Source organism: Prionailurus viverrinus, chromosome C1 (genome assembly GCF_022837055.1).
Source record: "Prionailurus viverrinus isolate Anna chromosome C1, UM_Priviv_1.0, whole genome shotgun sequence".
Lineage (NCBI taxonomy): Eukaryota > Metazoa > Chordata > Mammalia > Carnivora > Felidae > Prionailurus > Prionailurus viverrinus.
Genome location: NC_062568.1, coordinates 185331709 through 185351313, shown reverse-complemented (window position 1 = coordinate 185351313; position 19605 = coordinate 185331709). Strand labels below are relative to the sequence as shown.

Genomic DNA, 19605 nt, shown 5'->3' with positions numbered 1-19605 from the left:
ACATATTCTAGGATGTAATGTATCTGCTAGTGATTTAACCTAAAATACAGCCACAGAAGAGGAAAGTTGGGAATGGGTTATATATCAGGATGTCTATCAATATCCATCATTCCTGAACATACCTGTGCCGGGGTATCTTTCCACTCCTATTGGGGCGCACTGCTCTTTGGACTTGCCCAGGTCATCCTGGCGCTCCCCAGAGCTTTTCCTCTGTGTTAGATTTCCTTTTTACCAGATCCCAAGTTTCTCTTTACCTTTTTAAATTTAGCCCTTCATTATATCCTTTAGTGGCTTCCTGAAAAAGAGGACACAGGAGAAAAAACCCTGAGACCTCGGGTACCTAAAAATGTCTTTCTTCTCTCTTCACACTTGTTAAACTGGTTATAGAATTCTAGGTTCAAAATTATTTTCCCTCAGAGTTTTGGAAGTAAGTCTCCCTGTCTTCTGGCTTCCAGTGTTACTTCCAGTGTTACGTTCATTCCACGTCCTTGGCATGTAACATCTTTTTTTCTTCCCTAAAAACTTGTATTTTCTCTTTGTTTTCACTATCCCAAACTTTCATAATGATGAGTCCTTTGTGTATTTCCTTTCTTTCAATGCTCACTTGGAGGACTATCACAAACCCTAAAGTCATGTTTTGTGAAATTTTCTTGTGTGAGTTCTTTTTTTTTAAATGTTTATTTATTTACGAGAGAGAGAGAGAGAGAGAGAGAGAGAGAGAGAGAGAGAGAGAGAATCCCAAGCAGGCTCCATGCTGTCAGCACAGAACCTGACACCAGGCTCGATCTCACAGACCTGGAGATCATGACCTCAACCAAATTCAAAAATCAGGACACTTAACCCACTGAGCCACCCAGGTGCCCCAAGTAAGTTCTTTGATAATTTCTCCTTTCAGTGTTATCTATACTTTTTTGTGTGGAATTTGCAGTGGTGAGACATTGAACTCCAGGACGAATTCTCTAGTTTTCTCATGTTTCTTTCAAATTCCATCTTCAGGATTTGGGGGTATTTTTTCCCTACTTCCTGGGAGATTCTTTGGCTTGATCTTCCAAATTTTATATTAAAAATTTAAATTTCAGGGGCGCCTGGGTGGCTCAGTCGGTTGAGCACTGACTTCAGCTCAGATAATGATCTTGTATTCATGGGTTCAAGCCCTGCATCAGGCTCTGTGCTGACAGCTCAGAGCCTGGAGTCTGCTTTGGATTCCGTGTCTCTCTCTCTTCTCTGCCCCTTCCCTGCTTGTGATCTCTCAAAAAATAAAATAAAATGTTTAAAAGGTTTTTTAAATTTAAATTTCAGCTCTTTATTTTTTAATTCAGAAAGGGGGGAGGGGAGCAGATGGAGGGAGAGAGAGAAGCTTAAGCAGGATCCATGTTCAGCTTGGTGCCCATCATGAAGCTTGATCCCATAACCGTGAGATTATGACCTGAGCTGAAATCAAGAGTCAGACACTCAACTGGCTGAGCCACCCATGTGTCCCTCAACTCTTGTTTTTTTAATTTCTAAGAGTTTTATCTTGCACTCTAATCAACACTTCCTCCCTTTTATATAGCATCCTGTTCTTGTTTCATGAATGCAAACTCTCTGGGGTATTGGATGACAACATTTGTTATGTTTGGCGAGCTGAATTATTTGTTTCCTCTAATCTAGTTGCTCTTGTTCTCTCACTCTTTCTTTCCTTCTGCTCCTTTTTCTTTCTTCTTTGTTTGCTTATTTTTATCTCTGCCTTTCACATAAGAGACTTTTACTAAATGTCTGGGAATCATTGGCTGGTTATTCATGTGGAGAATGAGGTGCACAAAACTGATTGAAAGATTTGAAAGATCTGAAGCAAGAAGCAGATTTGCTAACTTATATATTTCACTCTGGGTTGATCAGACAGTGAGCTGGCTTTTCAGTAAGTGTAAAATTTTTCTTAAGGGTCTTTCTTTTTCTCCAGAACACAGTCACTCAGACTTGGTACAAAAGCTTGATAGAAAGCTTTTCAAGGGGCTGAACTTCTTATCACTTATTACGCATATTTTTACTATTCCCCTGGATTGCAACATGGCACCTCATCTCCACCTCTGCTGTTGCCTGATACCCCCGAATCTGGAGGCTTTCTTGTTCTACCCTTCCACAGAGTAAACCTGCTATCTACTGCCATAGCAGAAATGGCTGTCTCTCAACAGTTCTGTGGGGGAAGAAAGGGAGAAGAGACTCTAGGCAGATATGGAAGACATTCTTGGCTGTTTTTTTTCTGAATGGCCTTGGCAAAGGATTGGCTTAGGCATGAGCATATGGCACAATTCTAGCCAATGAGGAATGATGGGAAGTCAGCTGAGAGCTTCTGGAAGAATTTATCTCACTCTTTAAAAGGGTTATAAGAGAGCCATTTCCCTCTTGCATCTGGACATTGGCAAGTGGGAAAGTGATGCTTGAAATTGCTTCCATTCTTTTTCAACCATGAGGAGAGGGCCAAAGAAACCACAGACAAGATGATATGATGCCCGGGGCGCCTGGATGGCTCAGTTGGTTAAGCATCCGACTTCAGCTCGGGTCATGATCTCGTGGTTCATGAGTCCGAGCCCTATGTCAGGCTCTGTGCTAACAGTTCAGAGCCTGGAGCCTGCTTCGGATTCTTTCTCCTCCCTCTCTTTCTCTCTCTGCCCCTGCCTCATTCATGCTCTGTCTCTTTCTGTCTCTCAAAAATGGATAAATGTTAAAAAAAAATTTAAAGATGATATGATGCCTCCATGTCTTTGAAGCACTGGATTAACCATCTCTAAAACCAGCCTATCTAAATAAAGACTCCTCAAAACCTGGCGTAATAATCTCACTATACTTTAAGTGCAAAAATGTGGTCTGAAACCACCAGATTCAGCACCACCTGAGATCTTACTAGAAATGCAGAACCTCAGGCCTCACTCCTACCCACTGAATCAGGATCTGCATTTTAACAAAATCCCCCAAAGTTAGATATGACGCTAAAGTTTGAGAACTTTAGTTAGCTATCCTCCTTCTTATTTACAGATAAACACATTCTAACTGATAGAGTGGGTGTAGCAGACAACTTTGCCCTTTTTAAAAAAAAAGTCTACTTATTTATTTTGAGAGAGAGCACAAGAGGGGCAGAGAGAGAGAGGGGGAGAGAATCACAAGCTCTGTGCTGAGAGTGGGACTCCTTCCCACAACTCTGGAATCATGACCTGAGCCAACATCAGTGAAGCCACCCAGGCACCCCTAGCAGACAACTTTGAAGCCACACGTCACACCCCCTTGGCTCACCTTGATTCCAGCAACAGTTTCCGAGGGAGGAAGAATTCTGAAGCTGTCCCTGCCCCTGAATTTCTTGACCTTGGACTATTCCTTCAAATACTAATGTGTTACTGCTGTGAAGGAACTTTGCAGCTGGGATTAAGGTTATTAATTAGTTGGCCTTAAAACAGGGAAATTATCCCCAACTGGGCCTAATGTATCACTTGAGCTCTTAAGAGTAGAAAAGAAGTCAGAGAGACTCAGTGTGTGAGGGCTGGGCCTCATGTTGCTGGCTTTGAAAACGGAGGAAGAAAGTCACAAACGAAGAAATGCAGGCAGCCTCTTGAAGGTGAGAAGGACCCCCACCTGACAGCCAGTGAGGAGGTGGGAACCTCAGTTCTACAATTACATAGAACTGAATTCGTCAATGATCTGGGAGGTGGATCCATTCCTAAAGCCTCCACAAAGGAACAGAGTCCTGCCAACACTTGATTTTGGTCTTGTGAGACAAGCAGAAAAACAGCTGAGCCACATTGTGCCTGGACTTTTGAGTTACAGTAACTGCGAGATAATACTGTGAGATTATGCGCTTTCGCACTGTTTTAAGCTGCTAAGTCTGTAGTAATTTTTTATGGACAGTACAGTTAGGGTGGACAGCTCTGGGTAAGCCCAGATGTACCTCTAACTGGCAGCGTCCCACTTCAAACATATGACGTGTCTCTCTGTCCTGCCTCAGGACCTTCTCCAATATCATGGGAGCCTACCTGGCACAAAGGAGGCCAGAAGGGTAAGGAAGTTAACAGCCCTAAGGAAAACACTCAACCAGGGGATGATGGGGGCCAGTAGATAATTGCTTTAGCTTTAACCTTTTAATTCTGGGAGGCATTTGTACACTTCTTAGAAGGCAGAATCAAAGCCCCATTATCAATGGCAGCAACCTCCATAATGTGTACCATTAGTTTGGCTTTTCTTTTTTGTCTCATTCTCCTTCCCCACTCTCACTTCCTAGGATTCCCTCCCCAATGCCTTCCTTGCTCCCGAGTCCCTTGGTCAATCTCTGCTTGAGATTGATAGGCAACCAATAAAGTGCTCCATGAACTCATCATCTTGCTTAGAATTAAAAGGTAATTTATTATAAGATTATTCTAGTGTTTCACACTGAAACCAGGCCTCAAGGAAAACTGAAACTAGAGATTCAGTACCACTAAGTTCCTCGCTGTCCCTGTTCCTTCCCCAATGGTACTATATATATATATATATATTTTTTTTTTTTTGAGAGAGAGAGAGACAGAGGATCTGAAGCAGACTCCATGCTGTCAGTGTAGGGCCTGATGCGGGCTCGCTCCCACAAATGTTTCCACCAACCACGAGATCATGACCTGAACCAAAGCCTCTTGCTCAACTGACTGAGCCACCCGGGCACCCCAGTTAACGGTACTACTTTTAGAGAGAAAGATTGAGTCTACCCTCAGTACCAGCGAGAAAAAAATCCCAGAGAAGGGTTATAATTGATGACCCTTGGGTGGGTGTCCATGATCAGTACAGTGGGGAATGGGCACTATCATTGGTTCCTTGTGGGTCAGGCTCCCAGCCCCAGATCAAACCATTATGGCTGGGTGGTAGTGTCTGGGACTCCAGACATGGCCAGTGGAGGCCACCATTACATTGCAGGGCATTTCTGGAAATAGTGGAGGGATGGAGGGCTGGGGAAAACACCCGCCAGTTTTCTAAAACCATCACCGGTCACTCCCACTTCTTGCGTCCTCTTTCATGAAGCTTTCCTGGCTTCCCATTCCTCCACCCAACCCCAAAATGCTGGTGTTCCTGAAAGTTCCTCTTCCCATTCTTACTCATTTCCAGAACCATTTAATACCATGGTAGAGCAAGGTCTTCTCCCCAAGTTTCAATCCACCGCAAACATTTAATCTAATCTAGTCATGGTAATTCCATCCCCTTTGGCAACAATTTGTTTGGGATGAACGGGCAGGCCTATACCAGATTAGACTGATGAGCTTTAAGGAGAAGCTTGCTTAGCCCTTCTAGGAAAGAGAAATGGGTCTTACTGTTGCCTGTTGGTTGGGGAAAGGGAGCATGCTGCCTCAGCTGCCCCCAAGCAGTCATTTTGTGATACGAGGGGAGCCAGTTTGGGTAGGTTTTGGTATGAAGTCAATGGCGAGCACAGCAGAGCAGTGAGATGGAAACATTTCAGTTTCCTAATGATGTTGTTTGAACCAGGGAATCTACTCACTCTGCCCTACCATTGGATGTCCTGCATTATGAGATGATACATTTCCATATTGCATAAGCCAGTGTGAATCAGGTGTCTGCTGCTTGGAGCTGAAGGCATCCTACTTACTTCACACTTACTACTATGAATTCTCTCAAACTCGCTTTCCTTGGCTCCAGACCTACCCACATTCCCCAACTTTGCTCCTCCTCTTCCTGGGTTTCCTACAATTTTTTTTTTTTTTTTTTTTACTTAAATAAGAATCAGGTGCCTACTATTATGCCAAACCTTATTTCAGACACAGCAGCTAGAGCAAGGTTGCTGTCATCATGGACCAGTGAAGGAGGCAGACAATAAACAAAACTATTTTCTGAATAAGTAAACTCATGAATAATGCAGAGTAAGAACTCAGTGTTGAGTGAGGAAGGTGTCATTGCCTATAGAATATCACACCAGAGACTGGTTGGTATTCACTCAGCAAACAGCCCTGGGAACTGTCAGACCCTGTTCTTGCAGCCCCCCTTTGGAGTCTAGAAGGGTATTAAGACCCAGGGTCTGCCCTCTGGCGCCCAGAGTCCGGAAAGAATGGCCAACATGTACCGAGTGCTAGTTTTGCCAGGCCCTGTTTAAAGTGCCTTTCGGTAACTATCTCATTTAGTTCTCACCGATCCTAGGAGTTTGTCCAAAGACAAACAGCCCTGGACAACAGGCCTGGCACCAGCAGTCTGGCCAGTGACAAGAGCTCTTGGGTTTAGGCCCGGTCCGTGTGACTTTGTGCGAGTCACGGTCTCCCTTGTCCTCCCACGCTCTAGCCAGTGTCTGTAGCGTCTGACTCCTGGGGTTTTCCCTCCCCAAGTTTCGGAGGCTCCCCGGGGTGCAAAGGGGGGTCTGAGTGCAAAGAAGGGAGGTCACTGAGAACAGCAGGAAGAGGGTCGGTGAAGTCAGTAAAGAGGGACCAGTAGGGAAGGAGATCCACCGCGAGAGGGTCAGACTCCGACATTCGCATTCTTCCCTACCCTGCCCTCTGCTCCCACGCCCTGGGGCGCCGCCTCCCGGACCTTCTCCTGAGCTCGGGAAGGAGGGCATTCCCTTTCCTCCTCCAGATACCTCTACGCTGCTGGCCCGGGCCGAAGGGAGACGAGTGCCTCGTGAGCCACGCCACCCGATTAGGCCCCTGCTCCTTTGGCCCAGGGCACTAGCAGTTCTGCCACTCTTCGCGTCCAGTTCCCCCTCGACTCCTGACCACTTGGTCTGCGCCGCCTGCATTCTCAGTGTGCCGGGCCCGCCCGCACTGCGGGGGAGAGGCCGGGAGCCGCCCACGCCGCGCTCGGTGCTCGGCGTCGCCGTCTCCCTGGGACGCGCGCGGGCTGCACGACGCGCGGGAGCCGGGCGGGCAGCCATGGCGCGGCGCGCGGGGAGGTAGCCGGGCGGGCCACGGGGAGCGCAGGGGCCGCCATGGCCCGGCGGCGGCGCCGCGCCTGCATCGCGCTGTTCCTGGTGCTGCTTTTCGCCTTCGGCACGCTCATGGGTCTGCGCACGCTCAAGGCTCCGGACGGACTGCCGGCGCTGGGCCCGGGCCTGGAGCTGGCGCCCTTTGAGCGACGCCCGGAGGGAGTCCCCGCGCCCGCCGCCCGGGCCCCGGCCGCCCCCGCCGCGCCGCCGCCTCCGCCTCCGCCGCCCCGCACTGCCGGCCCGGGCAGCCCCCCGGGCCCGGCCCCCGCGGAGGCCGAGCCCGCCCCCGGGCAGAGTCTGCGCGTCTACTCGGACCTGCACGCCTTCTACTACTCCTGGTACGGGAGCCCGCGGCGCGAAGGCCACTACATTCACTGGGACCACGTCATGGTGCCGCACTGGGACCCCAAGATCTCGGCCAGCTACCCCCGCGGCCGCCATAGTCCTCCCGACGACTTGGGCTCCAGTTTCTACCCAGAGCTGGGGCCCTACAGTTCTCGGGACCCCGACGTGCTGCGGGAGCACATGACCCAGCTTAAGGAAGCCGCTATCGGTGAGTTCCCCCCACCCTCGGGCGGCCCTGTCCCCCAGCCTCGCCCTTCCTCGTTTCCACGCCACAACTCCCACTGGTCCTGTCACCGAGCCTCTGGTCCCATTCACCCTTCTTCCTGGCTTCTTACTCCCTCCCTTCTACTTTCATTCAGCGCTTACCACGCGGCGCCGCCCCTACCTTCTAGTATTAGGTCTCCCCCTACTCTGCCTTCTGACCCCTTGCAACAGGGCCCTTTCGTAGGGCAGAGCTGCTGGGAGGGCCAGTGGAAAAAGGCATTTGCTCCGAGCTGTCCCAAGGAGGGACAGCAAGGAGAGGGAGCAAGAGTCTTCCTGTCTCTTGGGCTTCTAGTCTTAGGTAAGTGAGGCCTGGGTATCCTGGCCCTGCAGGAGTGGGGTTCAGTGGAGTCACTCCTGGGATGGCCTCAGCTTTCACACCAGATACAGGGGTAGGGCAGCAGCCCTTCCTGTTTTTGCTGGCTGCAGAAAGTTTGCCCATGTTGTATGATGGACCCTGCTCTGTTTGCAGGGCGGGGGGGGGGGGGGGGGGGCAGCAGCTTTTCATCAAGTACTCTGCTTGAAAAGAGGTTCCTGGGAGCCTCTTTTGTAGGCAGGTTCTGGTGGGGAGGCTCATTTCTTTCAGATTTTGTCACTGAATTCTGCTGGATTTTACAACATATTTCAATTTATCTAGAGATGGCTAGTGAATGGGGAGAAATTGAATGCCAGAGACAATGATGGGAGGCATTCACAGATAAATAACACAGAGGGCATCCCTCAGGATCTTACAGTCTAGAGAGGCAGATGGTCGAGACAAACGTTATTTCCTGTGGGAAGGATAAGATGACCTCGGCTTGGGACTCTTCTCCCCGCGGGACCTTAGATGTGCCCCTTTCCTCCAGAGACAGGACTGTGGCTTCCAGATGGGTGTGGTGTTATGCACCCATTTCCCTTTGTTCTACTCCTTGGGAATGCAAACGAAAGCCGAGTCCTACTCAGGCTTTTGTCAGGCTCCTTCTCGGCCTGGTGCGCAAAGGTTCCCGCTGCCGCCTCGCTTCAGCACCGCGGGCGTGGACAGCTCCAGGACGCTAGGCTCTGGGATCTGATCTGCAGGAAGTAAACCTGGCCTGCCAGAGCCCCCGCTCAAGGTTTCAGGCAGAAACCATTTTGCAGTTGGAGATAGCTTGTGAGGAAACACATCTGCGTCGCACGGGTACTCTGTGTCTCTGAAGTAGCTTCTGTGTTGTGTCTCAGGCGTCCTGGTCCTGTCCTGGTACCCACCTGGCATGGCTGATGATAACGGGGAACCCTCAGATGACCTGGTGCCCGCCATTCTCGACACCGCCCATCAGTACAATATCCAGGTGAGTCTCCAAGAAGAGGTCAGGTGCTCTTTGGCCCATTCAGATTTCCCCTTCTCTGCCCACAGGGTTAGTTCTTGGCATTAGCCTAAGTATGGCAAATACACAGCAAGTGTGGTGTTGGGGGTGGGGCTCTACGAAATAGCCCGTCACTCTTATTTTCTTGAATTATGGGGGGAAATGGGGAAAACTAAATATAGGAGAAATGGGGGACTCAATAAATATCAGATAGAAGTTAGGTTGGAGAGCCTGACTCTGGATGGAGGGCAGGCAAAGACCCAAATGCGCCCAGAAACTCAACTCCAGCCTCAGACCCCTAGTGGGAGGCAATGCTGGGCCTTAAGGCGTAGAGTACAACCCATGTTCTTGGCAGGCAGGCACGCTTTCAAGAGGAATGAATGAGCTGAGTGAAGCATGTCCAGTTAATTTCTCCAAATGAACCAAATAAGTCATTCCCCTCTCTGGTGGCGAAGGAAGATAAACAGCAGAGAGGAGCCCCACTCCTGTTCCTGAGCCCATCACTGACATGTTTAACAGATCATAGCATCTCTGTCCATCAATGCAGCTTCATTCAGCATCCTTCTTCCCAGGGTTTCAAGCAGCTAATGCCAATCACGTGGAACTGGCATGTGAGCTTTAAACCTATTAGCCATTCAGTCACAGCCCATCCAAATGGTTCCCAGATGTCCTGCTGTGGGAGGTGGGCAAGCTTCTTGCCCGTTTTCTTGGTCCTGAGGGCAGTGGCTGCTTTTATCTCTATTATGCCTACAGTTGTCGGGCCCTCTCCTTCAAGCCTTAGAGGAGCATGAGCCTTATAGGTTATGGCCCCTGGGCAGATACTGACCTGACCGGTATCTCCTCTGTCTGTGGCAGGTGGCCTTCCACATCCAACCCTATAAGGGCCGGGATGACGTCACTCTGCATGACAACATCAAGTACATCATTGACACGTAAGGCTGCTGTGGGGCCTGGATTCTGGTGGGGATCAAAATGGGGGTGGGACTGAAGGTTTAGAAAGGTAGGTCAAGGCACACAAGGGCAGAATGCTTATGTCCTCAGCAGCTACTTCACAGTAGACAGTACCGGGCCTTGGGGTCAGCAACTTGGGTTTGAGTTTTGATGCAGCAGCCTCTAATCTGTGATCCGATGCAAGCCTCTGAACCTTTGAGTCTTGTGAGAGTTATGTGAATTAATATATGTGAAAGTAGCTTGTGCAGCGCTTGCATGTATCATCCACTTATTCAGAAAACAGTTGAGTGCCTTCAGGTGTCCAGGCACTGCCCTAAGCCCCGGTTGTATGGTAATGGGCAGGACTAGCAAAATTTACATTCCAGTGTGTTGAGGCAGTGAAGTGCACAGCGGTTACACATGAAAGATCAAATTGTGACCCATACTCTGAAAAAGCAATTGAGAAAGAATAAAGAAGAATATGCTATATTGTGTTAGAGAGCATGCCTGAGGATGGGTGCTATACTTTAGAAAGAGTGGTCAAGGGAACCTCTCTGAGGAAATGACATGTGAGCTAACACCTGAAGGAAGAGTCAGCTCTTCAGAGATCTGGAGCAGGCAGAAGATTCCAGGCAGAGGGCTCTCAGATCCAAAGGCCCATGATGGGACAAGCCTGATGGCAGAATAAAAGGCCAGTGTAGCTGGTGTGTAGAGATGGGGTTACAGCAGGGATGGAGGTGGGTAGGGCCAGATCAAGTAGGAGGGGGCCTTGCAGGTCTCAGTACTAAGAGCAATCAAATGTGATTAAAGAGAGTGGATTGTAGGGAGCCAGCAATGGGAGACTGGAGATCGGTTAGGGGGCTGTTGCTCCAGTATAGATGAAAGACAGGGAGTGGCATGGTGGAGGGCAAGGAAGTGAGGCTTGAATACAGGATCTCTGAGGCTGGGGACGGGTGGGGGATGGAGGACTGGGTTCTTGCTTAGAGGCATGATGACTCCAACTGTGGGGCCTGGCTGGATCCAAAATTGCACTTGGACATCAGGAAAGATCTAACCCATGGCTTGTCCTACAGCTGTACTGGCTGCCCCTCTTAGGCGGCCAAGTCAAGTTCTTCTCCCTCTTGCTCCTCAGGTATGGCTCCCATGGTGCATTTTACCGCTATAAGAACAGCATGGGCAAGAGCCTCCCACTCTTTTATATCTACGACTCATACCTGACGTCCCCTGAGGCCTGGGCTCACCTCCTGACACCCAATGGGCCCCACTCCATCCGCAACACCCCCTATGATGGGGTCTTCATAGCCCTGCTGGTGGAGGAGGGCCACACCCACGACATCCTGGCTGCCGGATTTGATGGCATGTATACCTACTTTGCCTCCAATGGTTTCTCCTTTGGCTCCTCCCATCAGAACTGGAAAGCCGTGAAGAACTTTTGTGATGCCAACAACCTCATGTTCATCCCCAGTGTGGGGCCTGGCTACATTGACACCAGCATCCGGCCCTGGAATAACCACAATACTCGGAACAGGGTCAATGGCAAGTACTATGAGACAGCCCTGCAGGCAGCCCTGACGGTGAGGCCTGAGATTGTCTCCATCACCTCCTTCAATGAGTGGCATGAGGGCACCCAGATCGAGAAGGCCATTCCCAAGAAGACGCCAACACGTCTGTATTTGGACTACCTGCCTCACCAGCCCAACCTGTACCTGGAGCTGACTCGCCGCTGGGCAGAGCACTTCATCAAAGAGAAGGAGCAGTGGCTGATGTGAGGAGCCTGCCGACGGCCACGAGGTGCCAACGTCCTGGCCTCACCGGAAGGTGTCTATGCGTGGGGCTCAGCTGAGGTCATGGGCACTCGCCGGTCTCCAAGTCAGCGGCGGGCCGCCTCTGGGTGGGCTGTCAAGCCTGGGCCCACGTGGAACAGAGCTTGTTCCTTGGGCAGGTGGTGCCGGGGTGCTCTGCGGTGACAGGAAACAAGGCAGGGTTCCAGAGGGAACCACAGAGGCTGGCGGGTGACTGGATTTAGCCCAGGGCAGCTCCATATCCTGTCCCGACACTTTAAAATAGTCCCTCCTCGCTTGGAACTCAGCAGGTTGGTGTGCAGCGGAGCCACCAGGTGACTGCTCTTCGGAGGGGCCAGGGCTCGGGGCTAGCACATGCCCTGCTTCCTCTTCAGCCTTCCTCCCACAGCACCTGTTTTCTCTAAGTCAGGGAACCGGATTTGAAGCTTCCCAAAAGGGAAATTCTAGATTGAAGCCCCTCCCGGTAGACTCCTGAACCCAATGATCAGGAAATACCCCTGAGCATTCATTCATTCATTCAACACACACTAATTGAGCACCTTACTATGTGCTAGGCGCTAGGGAGGAACTTGACCTGGCAAGGTCCTTTTTCTTCCAGAAGCTTACAGGATCCAGCTTTCCTTCTTTGGTGTGGCCTTGTAGCTAGTGCCTGAGCACAGTTTCTTTTTGCAGTTTTACCCAGCGCTGGGAGTTGTTCTTTTTCCTCTAAGAAAATACCTCTGTGCTCCAGAGCCTCCATTTCCCCAGATGACCATTTAGCTCCAGGGAGAGGACTAGGACCCCCCCCCCCCGCCCCGCCTCCCTTTAGCTGCCTAAACTGAATGAGGCCCACTCAGTCGAGCCATTTTCAGTGCTACTGTGATTTGTATCAATTAAATACAACGTGGTATTCTCTAGTAAGCATTCTTTTTGCTCTCTTCAAGACTTCCTGAATTCTGAGCCCGCCCTCAAATTCCGTGACAACCTGACATGTGGGATCGGCTGGCCAGCATTGGCACAACGAAGAGTGAGTTTGCTTTAAGAAATGAGAAGTTCAAACACGATTTTTAGAGGGCATATGTAACCAACTAGTACTTATTTACAAATAAACTAATGTGCTATAATTGTAGGAGCCCTCAAAGTAGACCCTGGGACACCTCCTTGGCAAGACTTAGGAGCTACTTGAAAATATGTGCGTTACTTTATGGGCTCAAGACTGAATCCCAGTACTGGGAATGGGGTGCAAGGTGCAGGAGGGGAAGAAGTGGGCCTATGGATTACCACAGGACCCCCGGCTCCAGTTAGGTCATGGATACTGAATGGCACCGATGGATGGAGCAGATCAGGACAGGTGAAAAGGGTTGGATGGTGACCTGTAGTTAAGTTACAGAAAGGAGAAACTAGGAGGCTTCATTCCCACATACACAATTTGGAAAATTCTAAAAGTACAGCAAGGCCAGGGGCCTGAAGCAGCAAGTCTCATTCGTTGCTGATGGCAAAGCAGCTTGATCAGTTCTTCTGAAGGTGAATCTGTATCAAGAACCAGAAAAATGTTCATACGCTCTGACCCAGTAACCCTCCCCTACGGAAATAATTCAAAAGAAGAAAAATAAACTATTTACAAAACATTTTCTATTAATGAAAAACAAGGTTCAAATACCCAAGAATAACTGTTTAACACTTGGTATTCACATGAATAAAGATGCAGGCTGCTGAGTAGACACTGGATTCAAATAAAAGTGTTATAGGTATAATTTGTTATAATTTATTTTATGAATAAATACGAAAAGAGCCACTGGCTGACAGAAATAGTAGAGATTTGCTTTCCAGTATTCTCTAATTTGGACCTCCCCGCCCCCACCCCTTGCCAACTGAGCTCACTTCCCACAACTTGCCCAAAACGATGGCTCTTCCTGGCATCACAGCACACCATACCACCGGCCTCACTGGTTCAGAGGAAACAGTGTGTGGCCCGTGGCTCAACAACCTTTATCCTAATCTGGTTCCAGCTTCAGGTGCAGAAACACATGCCTTTGGTCACTTGAGACGTTCCAACAGCACCAGCTGGTGCACTGGCTGATCTGGACCTTAAAAGCCACCATCCACCAGAGGGGAGGCTCTGACTAGATTCCAAGTCTGTTCTTTCAATGTTTCAAACATATCTTTTAAGAAGAAACTTATTAGGACAAGGCCATCCTAGGAATGTGCTCAAATAAAGTGTCTAGTCAGCTTTTGGCTGATATGAAAGTACAGTTCATAAATATGACCTCCCCCACCAGTGTGAGACAAAATCAGCAGCTTCTGGGGCCTGGTCTACAGGGTTCAGAGGGACACACTGCCTGAAAGCGTCAGACTAGTGATGCTGTGGCCCCTGTGGCCTCTGTGAATGAGGCCTTGTCAGTCACCAGCGAACAGACACACAGTGTCCAGCACCAGTCCTCGGGCCCTCCCTCTTCCCGAGATTCACGAGCAGGATCCGTGTGAGGGGAGCAGCCCGTACTTCTGCTGGAGGATGGCTGTAGTTCTCTCCAGGGCACTGAGGAGGAAATGGAGGGCAGTTAGAGTCGGACTCCTCAAAACCCTGAGCCCACCAGAGCATGGTGATCAGCTCTTCAATAGATCACTGATGAATCCTTTGAAATCTGAAAAAGCCAGCAAACACCGGCAAACTTAGTCCCCACCTCCATCCGCCAGTTCTTCAAACCTGCTCATTCCCCTCGGGACAAGATAGGAATGACAACCTTTATTCTGCCGAGGACTTTTTTTTTTTTTTTGCACCTTCCAACCCCCTTCCAATTCTATCCCCATGCCACAGCAAAGACTCACCAGCCTGGGCGGATGATGCCAAACTTTCCAGGTACAGATAAGTCAACCACAGTTGAGCCCAGGCGATACTCAGAGCTCTGGCCATCCCCGATTGGTCCCCCATCAATGATCAGGGACAGCTGAGGCCAGAGGTCCTGGAACTCCTGAGAAGAAGGAGAGGAAGACCATGGACGCTACCTCTGGCGTCTGCCATGACGTCACACTGCACCCAGAGTTCATAAGAAAGCAAAGACCGCACACTTCTAAAACAGGAGGCATCTTCCTCTAAGCAGGGAAAGGAACCTCACGCAGTGAAGGTCACCTGTGCCAAGGACACTGCCTTAGCGCCTGGGATACGGCATCCTGTGAGGCGTGAAGCCCTCCTAGGTCGGTGCCTCAAGTAACACCTAAAACTCAGAGAAACTCTTTCTGTGCCAAGAGGAGATGCCACACAGAGCTTCTGTTGGGGATGTATAAATACAATGACTGGAGTCCTACCTAGGTGGGTGTCCAAAGGCGTGGGGATCTACCCTGAGCTTCCGCCCAAATTTCTATGTCACCACATTCAAGTGACTTTATCCAGGACACTCTGATTCTGGATCTCAGGATCAGTAGGGTAAGGGTACGGAGAGGAAGACAGGTGGATTCTCACGTGCATGCCACCAGCACTCAATCCTTAAGGGGCTACGGGAAGGATGCCCCTCCAAAATCTGTGGATTGAACTGTTAACTGGGTTAGAGCATCACCCATTCTCCCCAGCACTACCACTCACGAAAATGCTGCAGTGGTGGCTAGGCCTGGGCATTTGGGACGGAGGGTCTTAACTACCAGCTACTGTGTTGGTTGGGTCAAATGTTTGTGGACAAGCCAAGAATACCCCCACCCCCACTGCCTCGGGCACAGCCACGGGGACCAGGTAAAGCCTGCAGTCCCAGAATAAGAAAGGATGCTGAGCTCTCACCCTCACTCTCTAAGGCCCCTGACCGCACTCTCTTTAGGTCTGGGCTTGGGAAACCCCAGTACTTTGCTATGTTTTACATTTAAGTTCTGTAGGAAAAAAAAACGTGTGGTGGCATTTCTGTGTGTTCTCATTTGTTCTAAAGCCATGCAGTCAAGGCAGGATTAGGATAATCCTTTCTTTGACATGGCTATCGGCCGAGGTAAAAGAACAGGGTCAGGAGTCCCTGGGACAAGGGACTTCAGAGCCTTAACTTTCTTTACAGCACTAATGTAAAGGCTTATTGCCTAACGACATTTTCAAACTGCTACCATCAAAAAAATGGGGGAGAGGGGCGCCTGGGTGGCGCAGTCGGTTGAGCGTCCGACTTCAGCCAGGTCACGATCTCGCGGTCCGTGAGTTCGAGCCCCGCGTCGGGCTCTGGGCTGATGGCTCGGAGCCTGGAGCCTGTTTCTGATTCTGTGTCTCCCTCTCTCTCTGCCCCTCCCCCGTTCATGCTCTGTCTCTCTCTGTCCCAAAAATAAATAAACATTGAAAAAAAAAAATTTAAAAAAAAAAAAAAAAAAAAAAAAAAAGGGGGAGAAAAAAAAATCACTTACTGTAATATTTCTTATTACTAAAAACACAATAGGAAGAAAACAGCAATTCTCCCCCTCACCTCTCAGACTTTTTAATGAAACCTTTTCAAGATCCTTTCATTTGATCCCCCCACCCCCACCCCACCCCTGCCAACCAGGCCGACTTCCCACCATTAGAACAAATGGGTGTCTCTTGCAGGTCATTCCAGTGAACCATCAACCCCACAGATTCAGAGGAATCTGTGTTTGGGCTGGTGATGTTTCTGCGGGGAGGACTGGGTAGCTCTTACCTCCACGTTCAGAGAACTGGCTTGGGAGCTGAGGTTGGCACTGGTGAGAGCAAGTGGCCCCCCAAACACCTGAGCCAAATCCTGTATGAAGGCATGGTCAGGAATCCGGATGCCTACGAGCTATAAAGCAAGAGGAGAGGATCATCAAAAAGGGTGAGATGGGCGGGGAGTGGGTCTGGCCTGGATCCTAGTGAAAGCCAGATGGCAGGAGTCTGGGGACACAAGACAAGCAAATCTGACTCACAGGAGTAAAGGGGTTCAGATCCTTATTAAGCTCCTCAGAGCGTTCCAACACCAGGGTCACTGGTCCTGGTAATAAGTCTTTCAGGAGCCCCTCGGGTACTCTCACATGGCAATACCTGGAAAACAGAGGGGACACAGATCCATCCAAGAATGAAGGGTCGCTGCTGGTCCTATTCCAGACTATGGACAGATCTAGAAAAGGGGACTCTTGGGACTACGATGAGATCCGTCTGTATTCCCTCTTCACCTCCCTGAGAGTTTGAGACGCTGGGCTCCAGAGGAGCACACCCGGTTTGGGGCCCACATGCCTCTGGTCTCTGAGGCTACAACAGCTGAACCGTTATCACGCTCCATGTTTCATTTTCTTCAAGGCATCCCCCGCCCCTACTAAATTAAGCTATCGTGTTTGTCTCCTTTTTTTTTTTTTTTTTAAACCATGGGCGTCCCTCCCCTCCCCCCCTCCCCGCCCCCCGCCATTATCACAAAAGCGCCAGGAGAGTAAGGACCCTGACTGCCTCGTTCATCGCGGCGCCCCAGCATCTCGTTCAGACACTGGAAGACGTTAAGTGCTCGATACACATTTCCAGTTCCGGATTCCTGGGTGAGCCTGGACAAGCCCCTCCCGCTCTCTGCGCCTCAGTCTCCCAAGCCTGTCACCGGAAGCCCCTCCCGCGGTGCCGCCCTCAGCGGGGCCGGGTCGGGGCGGCCTCACCTGTAGACGTCGGCCACGCGGCCCAGGCAGACGGCCAGCGGCTTGGCCTCACTGCGGCCCTTGAGGCGATACACAGCTCCCAGTGCCGCCGAGCAGCTCGCCGAGCAGGCCAGGCCGTACAGCGTGTCGGTGGGGACGGCCACCACGGCGCCGGCGCGCAGCTCGGCCACGGCGGCCCGCAGCGCCTCGGTCCAGCCGGCGCGCTCCGGGCTTGCGGCCCGCACGGCCCCGCTCCCCGGGAGCCGCAACAGCCGGGCCCCCGGCGCCGCCGGAGCGGGGCTCGGTGGGCGCAGGAGGCGGCCCCTCCGGGCGGAGCCCCCCGGCCCCTCGCTCAACCCCACGCTGGCAGCCACCGCGGCCCTCAGCCCCCTGCACGGACGCGCCGGAGACATCCGCCCGGGCCCACTTCCGGGAGGAAGTGACGCGCCCAGTCAGCTTCCGGACGGGGAAGCTCGGCCCCACCTCCACGCCGGGCACCTTAAAGGGACCGCGACCCCCAGGAGGATTGAAGGAGACCGGTGGGGACGGGGCGGGGCGCAGCCTTGCGGAGCCCTAGCGCAGCGCTGGGGAGGGGGGCGGCCGAAAGGGGGGCGGTGGTCGGGCCGCGCAGGCGGAGATGGAATGGGGCCCGGGCTCAGACTGGTCACGGGGGTGAGAGGGGGCCCGTCGGGGCGGGGGGAAGGGGCTCGGACCCCGCGCGAGCGCCGGCCCTGACCGTGTGTCTGTCGCTCTCTCCCGGGCAGGGAGGCTGCCGGCGTGGACCGTGGGAAGGCGGGGCTGGGGCTCGGCGGGAGGCCACCCCCGCAGCCGCCCCGGGATGAGCGCGCCCAGCAGCTGCTGGACGCGGTGGAGCAGCGGCAGCGGCAGCTCCTGGACACCATCGCCGCCTGCGAGGAGATGCTGCGGCAGCTGGGCCGCCGGCGCCCGGAGCCGGCTGGTGGCGGGGTCAGTGCCCACCCCGGGCTGGGCCTGGGAGGTGGGGACTGCCCCGTCGCTGGACTTGCTAAGCCCTAGCTTCCCCTGGAGGGTGGAAGAGTGTCCCCACCCCACCGCCTTACCCCCAGCCTCCTATCATCTGGGCGAGAGGCTTTGAAAAAGTTAAGTGCTAGCCGAATGCCAAGTGGCCATATCCTTGCGGGGCCTAATCTAAGGCCTTTCCTCCCAGCCTCACTTTTCCTTTCTGTTCCAACCAGAACGTCTCAGCCAAAGCCGGAGCGCCTCCCCAGCCAGCTGTCTCCGCCCGAGGTGGCTTTCCAAAGGATGCTGGCGATGGAGCTGCGGAGCCCTGACCATCCCTGATGGGCGCCCTGACTTCTCTCCCTCCCGGGGCTGGTGGCTGGACTCTGAACAACCCCCTTCAATAAAGGGGCCAGTCTTCACCAGCAGTGGCTGGTACTTGGCTCTCGGCCTGGGGTGGCCGCTCTGCTAGCAGCTGGGTTTCACTCCCACTTCATCCTGGCTGAAGGCAGTGCTGAGCTTTGAAATGTGGCCAAGGAATACCCAGTCTGATGACCCGGATTTGGGCAAGACCAGCAGTGCTCTCCAGAGTGGTCTGACCTGCTTTGGGGGATCCAGGTGGTGTTACATGTCCATTTCATGCTTTGGGGGCTCCTAGCCCCACCAAACACTTTTAGCAGAGCCTTGATTAAAAGGAAACCTGCAGACTCTCCTGGTGACCGACCTTTCCTTTCTGTCCCCTGAGACTCAGCTGGGGAGGGGGGAAGTGGTTGAAAATTGTCAACCATGGGTAATGTTGGGAAGAAAGGCCACAGATACTACCAGATTTAAATAAGCATTTAATTAGGATTTCATTAGTATTTAATATTGCTTTCTCAATTCCAAAAAGTTAAATTTTCACTTCTTAGCAGATATCTTAAAGTACAATATTAAGTTTATACAAAATGAGCAATTAAGCAAACACCATTATTTCACATTCTTCAAAAATACAAATTCATATTTACTCTTTTTTGGGTTTGGAGGTTTCTTCCTTTGGAAGTACTGAACCTGTAACGTTTTCATATCGCTCAGTGGAAGTCCGTTGTTCCCATGTTTCACCCTTAAATAAATTTGATAGGCTTTTACACAATCCAAATAAAACCATTTGAGATTTTAAAAACTGTCACCAAGACCTCCGGCCGATGACTGGTGTGTGTCAAAAAAGAAGGCTCTCTGTGGGTCTTGCCTTTCCTGGCCAGGAGATGGGAGCCAGAGATTCAGCAAAAACCTATTTCCAGCCACCTTCCCCAAAAGGGACTAGGAGGAGTTCACAGGGAAAGGGAACAGCCACCTTGAACTCCGACCCCCCACCCCCACATTCTCCAAAAACACAGCGAAGGATGTAGACTGTTGAATCAAACAGCGCCCTGGGGAGGCATAAGGACATGGGAGAAGGGTAAGAGAGGCCTCTGACTTGGCACCACTATGAGGATAACGAGGATATTGCAAAAAACACCCCTGGGTTTTG

The 19605-nt window shown here is 51.4% G+C and overlaps 4 protein-coding genes across 8 annotated transcripts in view; 2 read left to right on the top strand and 2 right to left on the bottom strand.

The window, feature by feature from the left end:
- Positions 1-6857: 6857 nt before the first annotated feature.
- Positions 6858-13209, top strand: MANEAL (mannosidase endo-alpha like). 4 transcript variants are annotated; one of them, XM_047870972.1, is made up of 5 exons: positions 6858-7469; positions 8720-8829; positions 9700-9776; positions 10907-11565; positions 12500-13209. In XM_047870972.1, exons 1-4 carry the CDS (start codon positions 6920-6922, stop codon positions 11541-11543), a joined length of 1374 nt encoding a protein of 457 aa, XP_047726928.1. In that variant the 5' UTR covers positions 6858-6919; the 3' UTR covers positions 11544-11565; positions 12500-13209. The 4 variants fall into 4 exon arrangements, with proteins under 4 accessions (XP_047726928.1, XP_047726927.1, XP_047726926.1 ...); XM_047870971.1 differs by having other exon boundaries at positions 10907-11592; XM_047870970.1 differs by having other exon boundaries at positions 10907-13209.
- Positions 13210-13297: 88 nt separating this feature from the next.
- YRDC (yrdC N6-threonylcarbamoyltransferase domain containing) lies at positions 13298-17533 on the bottom strand. Its single transcript, XM_047870974.1, has 5 exons — positions 17142-17533; positions 16431-16545; positions 16187-16306; positions 14382-14524; positions 13298-14091 (listed from the first exon to the last, which is right to left on the bottom strand). Exons 1-5 carry the CDS (start codon positions 17531-17533, stop codon positions 14019-14021), a joined length of 843 nt encoding a protein of 280 aa, XP_047726930.1. The 3' UTR covers positions 13298-14018.
- CC1H1orf122 (chromosome C1 C1orf122 homolog) lies at positions 17524-18810 on the top strand. Of its 2 annotated transcripts, none has more exons than XM_047870977.1 (3): positions 17524-17659; positions 17885-18086; positions 18335-18810. In XM_047870977.1, exons 2-3 carry the CDS (start codon positions 18039-18041, stop codon positions 18428-18430), a joined length of 144 nt encoding a protein of 47 aa, XP_047726933.1. In that variant the 5' UTR covers positions 17524-17659; positions 17885-18038; the 3' UTR covers positions 18431-18810. The 2 variants fall into 2 exon arrangements, with proteins under 2 accessions (XP_047726933.1, XP_047726931.1); XM_047870975.1 differs by lacking the exon at positions 17524-17659 and adding an exon at positions 17729-17792.
- The window catches only part of MTF1 (metal regulatory transcription factor 1), a 47091-nt gene continuing 45482 nt past the window's right edge, over positions 17997-19605 (bottom strand). The window contains exon 13 of the transcript XR_007154770.1: positions 17997-18008. The gene's annotated coding sequence lies outside the window, so the exon portion shown is untranslated. The remainder of the gene's footprint in view (positions 18009-19605) is intronic.

Excerpts from the sequence above, each read along its gene's own strand:
- MANEAL (XM_047870972.1), top strand. The coding sequence starts at position 6,920 with ATGGCCCGGCGGCGGCGCCGCGCCTGCATCGCGCTGTTCCTGGTGCTG. Across the intron at positions 8,830-9,699 it reads CCCATCAGTACAATATCCAG|GTGGCCTTCCACATCCAACC; the intron begins GTGAGTCTCCAA and ends TGTCTGTGGCAG. Across the intron at positions 9,777-10,906 it reads ATCAAGTACATCATTGACAC|GTATGGCTCCCATGGTGCAT; the intron begins GTAAGGCTGCTG and ends CTTGCTCCTCAG.
- YRDC (XM_047870974.1), bottom strand. The coding sequence starts at position 17,533 with ATGTCTCCGGCGCGTCCGTGCAGGGGGCTGAGGGCCGCGGTGGCTGCC. Across the intron at positions 16,307-16,430 it reads ATCTGAACCCCTTTACTCCT|CTCGTAGGCATCCGGATTCC; the intron begins GTGAGTCAGATT and ends CTTGCTTTATAG. Across the intron at positions 14,525-16,186 it reads CCAGTTCTCTGAACGTGGAG|GAGTTCCAGGACCTCTGGCC; the intron begins GTAAGAGCTACC and ends CCTTCTTCTCAG.
- CC1H1orf122 (XM_047870975.1), top strand. The coding sequence starts at position 17,758 with ATGGAATGGGGCCCGGGCTCAGACTGGTCACGGGG. Across the intron at positions 17,793-17,884 it reads GGCTCAGACTGGTCACGGGG|GGAGGCTGCCGGCGTGGACC; the intron begins GTGAGAGGGGGC and ends TCTCCCGGGCAG. Across the intron at positions 18,087-18,334 it reads CGGAGCCGGCTGGTGGCGGG|AACGTCTCAGCCAAAGCCGG; the intron begins GTCAGTGCCCAC and ends TGTTCCAACCAG.